The sequence below is a fragment of the Cariama cristata genome, unplaced genomic scaffold, assembly GCF_000690535.1.
Source record: "Cariama cristata isolate BGI_N322 unplaced genomic scaffold, ASM69053v1 scaffold24263, whole genome shotgun sequence".
Classification (NCBI taxonomy): Eukaryota; Metazoa; Chordata; class Aves; order Cariamiformes; family Cariamidae; genus Cariama; species Cariama cristata.
The window spans coordinates 40212-46455 of record NW_009607026.1 but is presented as its reverse complement, the minus strand read 5'-3'; the positions used below and the strand labels follow the sequence as shown (position 1 = coordinate 46455).

The window sequence follows — 6244 nt, the reverse complement described above, 5'->3', positions numbered from 1 at the left end:
GGGTGGGGGTGGGAGTGGGAGTGTGAATCGGAGTGCTGTTGTTATGGATTGAATGGTAAAAGTGGGTGCTGCTTGGATGAGATGATACGGGAGCTCCTTGAGCTGCAGTCTGACTCTGAAGTGCCATTCCTAGACAACCACCATAAGGATGGGAATTATTCATGGACATTTGCTCCTCCATGAGCACCAGCTCCTCCACAATGCTGTCCTGGGTCAGGTCATCATCAAATGAAAAGAAGTTTTCGTTTGACTGAGGGACTGTATGCTCAAACTCTTTCAGCTCAGACTGCAGAGGTAACTGATTTGAAGACTGTGCTTGTATTTGACCCAAGGAGGAGTCCTGGATCTGGCTCTGTAACTGCTGGTTGTACGCATCCTGCTGTATACCTTCACAGTGCACTGGCTCCCATGCTGATTCCTGTAAGTCGCTAGAGCCAGAGTGCCCTGCAATAGTCATAACACTGATATCTTGCTGCTGTTCACAATTCACAGATGCAAAGTCGGAGGTTTTGGTGATACGGTGCCATGTATTTGGGTTAAAGCTGCCATCAGATTTTGAATCATCTTCTATGATAAACATGTTTCCTTCCAATTTTACTTTTATATCTGGAGATGATGCTGATGCAAGCTGCTGTCCTAAAGTAGAATCACTGGTATTTAAACTGGTGCTCAAAGAAAGGTCTGTTGCCAAGTTTGCTGCAGCTGCAGAAGGTGCAGGTACATTCACAGGTACCTTGCTGGGAACTTGAGCAAGTGTTGCTGTGCTGTCACTGTTAGCTAACAATCCAGCCTTCACAGGCTTCTTAACACTGTTTGCTTTTTGACCCTCCACAGCATTACCAGCTGAAAGCTGCTCCACCAGTGGTTTCTTTACAGGTGGTACCTGGGAATCCTGAACTGTAGAAGGTTGTCGCTTTCTTGGACTTTTAGTGCATGTTTTGTCTTTAATCGTAGACTCACCAGTAGGAGGTGAACCGATGCTGGTGCTGGACAAGTTTTGACTGGCAACTGAGAGCTTTAGAGTGCTTTGATTATTGCCTGCTGAAGAAACTGGTGTGATCTCATTAGACTGTGTTTTATATTTGGTCCCTGCTTCTTCAGCTGCCTGATCACAGCCCTTAACTGGTTTTGCCTCCACAATATCATCAGCTGAAACCTTCAACGTTGCAACTTCAAAATTAATTAGTTGAGCAGAAGGCAGGTCAGGGTTTGCCTTTATGGATTTAGACATGTCAGAGCTCTCTTGGCCCTGTACTGAGTTCTCATCCAGCAATGCTTCTGGTTCCATTTTGATCTTGACTGCAGGTGCAGCTACAGCAGTGCTAGGCTTGGATCCTGGAGACTGAAGTGAAACAACAGATCCATTTTTGATCTGTGGACCAGTCCTCCCTTCTTCCACTGCTCCTGCACTACTGCTAACTGAAGGCGTCTGTTTGACGGGCACATTACTGCTGCTTGGGGCAAGAGATATTGCTGTCATTTTTACGACATTTAAGGAATTCACATGTGGAGCTGGCACAACAGTCTTGATTGGGCTACTAGTAAAGAGCACCGTTGTGGGAGAGCGGATGGTGAGAGCACTGGTATTTGCTGGCTTCGGTAAGATCTGCGGGTAACGATGCCGGGCAGAGCGGTCACCAACTGGGCTGGCGGGAACATTCTGGGGAGTCTTTGGTGACTGCTTGACTGATTGCATGTGCTGAGTGACCACCTGAACATTGAGTGGCAGGACCTTGCTATCAGACGATCCCATAGGACTTGGGGACGTCACCAACTGCCTGGTCCTTGGCACCTGTAGAGAGAGAAAAAGAAAAGGTGTGGCAACAAAGTCCCCAAAGCCCACCGACCACCTCATCCCCAAGCATGTCAAAGGTAAAGGACAACACGGCTCAATACACCAAAGCTACTGAATACCAGTTTGAAACAAAGCAAGCTCTTCAACTATACAGAAGATAATTTCTATTTGTCTGCCTAAGGATTGGTAGACAGATATGTGGCCTCAATTTTTAAGGCATGAGGCGCTGGTCTACATACTAGTCTGCTCTTCTGCTAATGAAAGGGTCATTCTTATACAATGCTTCACCACATGGAACAAAAAGACAGACATACAAAGGTTAAAGAGGAGAGGATGTGTTCCAAACAGTGCTCATTGTTAAGGTTTCAAAAGCAAGATAAATACAAACCCACTATCAGGCAGAAAAATTGGCTTACCTATTGAAATCGACAACACAGCTAACATCTTAAAAACAAATAATCTTCCCCCTCCCGGCCCAGTTTTGTATGGCTGAAAGACAAAGATGTTCCATACTACAGACATTCATGCAAAAATAAAATTGTTGCCGTCACTAAATGCGCTAGGCTAGGCCAATGAAAAGCAATTTAGATTCCATATTAGGGGCTCAGTGACCCACACAAATGGTGTCAGCTCCCTCATCTGGTTAAACTTCATCTCAAGGGCAATTAATCCCACATATAACCTTAATTATTGCTAGCTGAAATCCCACTGTCAACGACTTCAAAGACAAACTTGGCCTAGGCTATGTGATCAGAATTCTGCTGCCTCTGTATCGATACCGTAACTCAGGTGGTATAACACAGTCACTGGGACAGAAAAGCATCAAGGGACCCAAGCCTTCGAATGGAAACCGGTTTTCTATCCCACTGACACCACTGCTTATTCACTGGCAATTTACAACCCTTTCATAAGGTGGTTTCTCTAGAGAATTGCTGGAGAACATTACCGGTATCGGGCTGGGGACAGCTGCCACAACAATGCCAATAGGCGGAGGAGACAGAATCGCAGGACTTCCATTAGATATACTGGTCACACCATTGGTTGCAGTGCCTTCTGTTTTCTTTGCTGGAGACTCTCCTGGCAAAGGAGACTGCAGCTTCTGCTCTTGCTGCTTCTTCTGGATCTTACGCTGCAGCTGCTGCTTGGCATCAACAGGAGATGGCAGAGTTTTCACTTGTGGTTGAAAGGAATTACTTTCAGCAGTAGGTATAAAAGCTGAGGGCTGGGGGATCCCTTTTATTCCTGAATACAAAAGAAGAATAATAAACTATAACCACACATACCTGTCTGCTGTAGTGCTGCTTCTGTACCTAATCACACAGAATACCTGGCCAGGCGTCTCCACAACCATGCTGGGAACACCTCCTCCATGAGGTGCTCCCATCCACTTCATGCTCAAATCTACTCAGTGTTTCAGTTTATTTCCACATTTGGGGCAAAACCTCTATCTGTTAGACAAGCTGGTCGTTAGCTGCTAAAATACTACGTACTGGCACCTTGTTTCTAGTAATCCCAATTTGCAACTTTTGTGTCAGCAAAATCTAAAGCCCAATGCATTTTACTTAACTGACAGTAGAGGGCAGCAGGTAGGTTTTAGAAGAACGAAGAACCTTTCAAATGCATCATCTACCCTGTTTTTGTTTTGTTACCAATGTCTAAGGCAGCTTTAAAAATGAAAAAAAATCTTTCCAGAAAGCTGTGGGTCTGTGTCACAGAGGAGCAGCTCTGAGCAGCTGATATTGTCTAATGGCCAAGGCATTAAACACAACCCATATAATATCAGAATGTATTACAACCTGCCTGTGATCAGGGATAATGGTGAAAGAAGGGCAAGAGAACTGTCCAGGGAAAAAAGAAAAAAGAAGGAAAAGCTGAAAAAACTACAAAAATTAGAATGGGAGAACATTTTTTTCTGGAGACAATGCCTTTGCTGATCACAAGCAAGCAAGTGGTGCTTCCAGGGAGAACAACGGGGAGTTACGTCTCATCTGCGCAGCTGGTACCAATTTCCCTTACAAAAAAAATCGCATCACATTTATGATGTTTTGTTTATTAATAGTCAAGAGGATTACTGTGCTCTCTCATTGACCAACTAACCCTGTTGAACTGCCCCTCTAAAAACACTTTAACATAATTTCATTTACACTTCACAGGTTTCACAGTTTTTAAAATAACTCTTAATTATAAACTAATCGACACCATTTTAAGGCAAGTATTTGATTTTAGATATCCAGTACAGGCTTAGAACTGTGGTCTGGGAGCCCATCCTCTGAGCAGCAGTCTGCATGTATCATGAGAGCTTGAACACCACAACGTCTCCACTTTCACAACTGCTTCTTCACAAAGCGGTGAAATGCCCAAATACCTTGCAATTACCAGAAAACAATTCATCTATGTGGACTGAATACTGAAGGCAAGTAACGTTTATGAGAAAAAAACTCGAAAAATTTTTCTTTGAGGGTAAAAGTTTGCTTTTTCTTCAGGTAATGCACAAAGACACTATAGTTCCTTGCTATAAAAGAGGAATGGGAATATTTTATTTGCCATTCTAAAAAGAACCTCTCCTGAAATGACTATCCAAGCCAGAGACATGCACTAGAAATAACCGCCCTTTTCCTTGAAGGAAATCACCCTCTTTTGAAGGAAGTAAGGGGGAGAAGCTACATGAGTTAAAGAGCCGTACCTATACCTAGCGTTCCTTTTCGCAGCACGGCAAGCAGAACCAATGAAGCCAAGCAAAGACAGATTAAAAAAAAAAAGAGCATACAGGCAGCAAAACCCGCCACTGCCACCCATCAGTTCCAAGTTGCAATAAAGTAAAGATAGTTGCAAGGAGAAGGAATACGATCCAGAAAGGGATCACCCCAACCTACAGCCCTGACCACCAGTTTCCATTTGAAATCGCCTGTCTGAAGTCAAGAGATCTGCCTTGATCCAAACACATTTTGCTTGGCAGGCCTGGGAAGAACTTCCCAGAAGGAAGTCTGGGGGGCATGTTGTGCACCTGCACTTCCCTCCTCACTCCTCATTTTCGTAATTTACTTCATCCACAGCACCAAAAAACACTTTAAATGATTACATGACCGATTTTGAGCCTGAAGAGGGAAACAAAGAACACAAAAGTAGAGGTATGACCAACCACATCAAATGTAAGCTTTCCCAGAGACTGAATAGAACAGGAATTCATCTGATGTAGCAAAATACAAAATAACTCTTCTCTTTACCTTGATCCTTAATGAAGATTTGAAATCAAGTGCTGGAATCTCAGTCACACAACTGCCACCAGAGAAGGCTCTCCTGTCCCTCTCAATGCCCCTCAAGCCCTTATTTCTAATGGGATCAATATGATCAGCAGCAGCTGACATGCTTGTACTACCTGACACTGATCAAACATCTCAGGAAAATCTGCATCTGACATATCAGAAATGCCTGTAAGAAAATCTGCTCTTGAGAGAAAATTTAGACAGACAATTGTTTCCAAAGTAGGGCAAGTTATCAGACAGAAACACAGCCACACCAGCACTCTGTCTACAGACCAGCACTGTATCGACACCAAACTCCTGATCTAGCAAAGTACATAAATTCAGCACAATTACTCACATGCCCTGGAGTGCTTTAAAAGACCAGGGTCTTCATCAGAGGAACAGGAGAATCACAAACTAAACCTGAGACCACTGCTTATTTTCAGACATCTTTACCCAGACTACCAGCAAGAAAAGTAATTTGCAGCAATGTGGACTAAAATCACGTAAATGCATGTTCAACACTTGGAGTCAGTGTTTAAAGTTTGCCCTGAATAGAAGCGCTTCCTCAAACCAAGATGTTATTACTCTTTAAAAAAAGATCTCCTATTTCATCAATTCAGCATTACGTTATCTCTTTACCTGCTGGTGCCCCTGCCATCACGGTTAAAGCTGCCATTGACTTGGTACCGATATAGTGACTTTTTACAAGGAAACGAGCCAATTCCAAGACTGTATCAAAAGGCTGGCTCAGCACTTTCTGGGCCCATTCACAAACAAGCCGGCAGGCCGCAGAGACAACTTCCTCATCAGCACTTTCCAGCTGCCCAGATGGCTCTGCCCCATCCAACTAAAACAAACAAACAAACAAATGAGGAAAGGTTACTAATTACTAAAGGTCATTAAGGCATGAAAACAAAAACAGAGAGCAAATAATGAACAGAAACACATAAAAAGTTGAGTAAGTATGTTCACAGTTCTTCACAAAATTGGGAGAATGAGATCACAACATCAGTATCATTCAAAATGAAGTGCCTTAACATTAATCTACTGGTTGTTTCCAAAGGCATTATATGGAGCTGACATTGCTGGAAGAAAATCGCAGAGAGAATCCTAATATCTGGAGCACCAACAACTGATGCTCCCTGCATCCCGAGTCTTGTCAACTAAGCAGCCACTGTTGCCCAGGAATCACTGCTTTCACACT

The 6244-nt window shown here is 43.5% G+C and overlaps 1 protein-coding gene across 1 annotated transcript in view; it reads right to left on the bottom strand.

Moving 5' to 3' along the window:
* Positions 1–4: 4 nt before the first annotated feature.
* Positions 5–6244, bottom strand: part of LOC104158830 (DNA-binding protein RFX7-like) — a gene marked incomplete at its 3' end in the record, with an annotated part of 23691 nt that continues 17451 nt past the window's right edge. The window contains exons 7-9 of the mRNA XM_009696583.1: positions 5680–5887; positions 2742–3037; positions 5–1792 (exon numbers count right to left, since the gene is read on the bottom strand). Of these exons, the coding sequence (XP_009694885.1) occupies positions 5–1792; positions 2742–3037; positions 5680–5887 (2292 nt within the window). The remainder of the gene's footprint in view (positions 1793–2741; positions 3038–5679; positions 5888–6244) is intronic.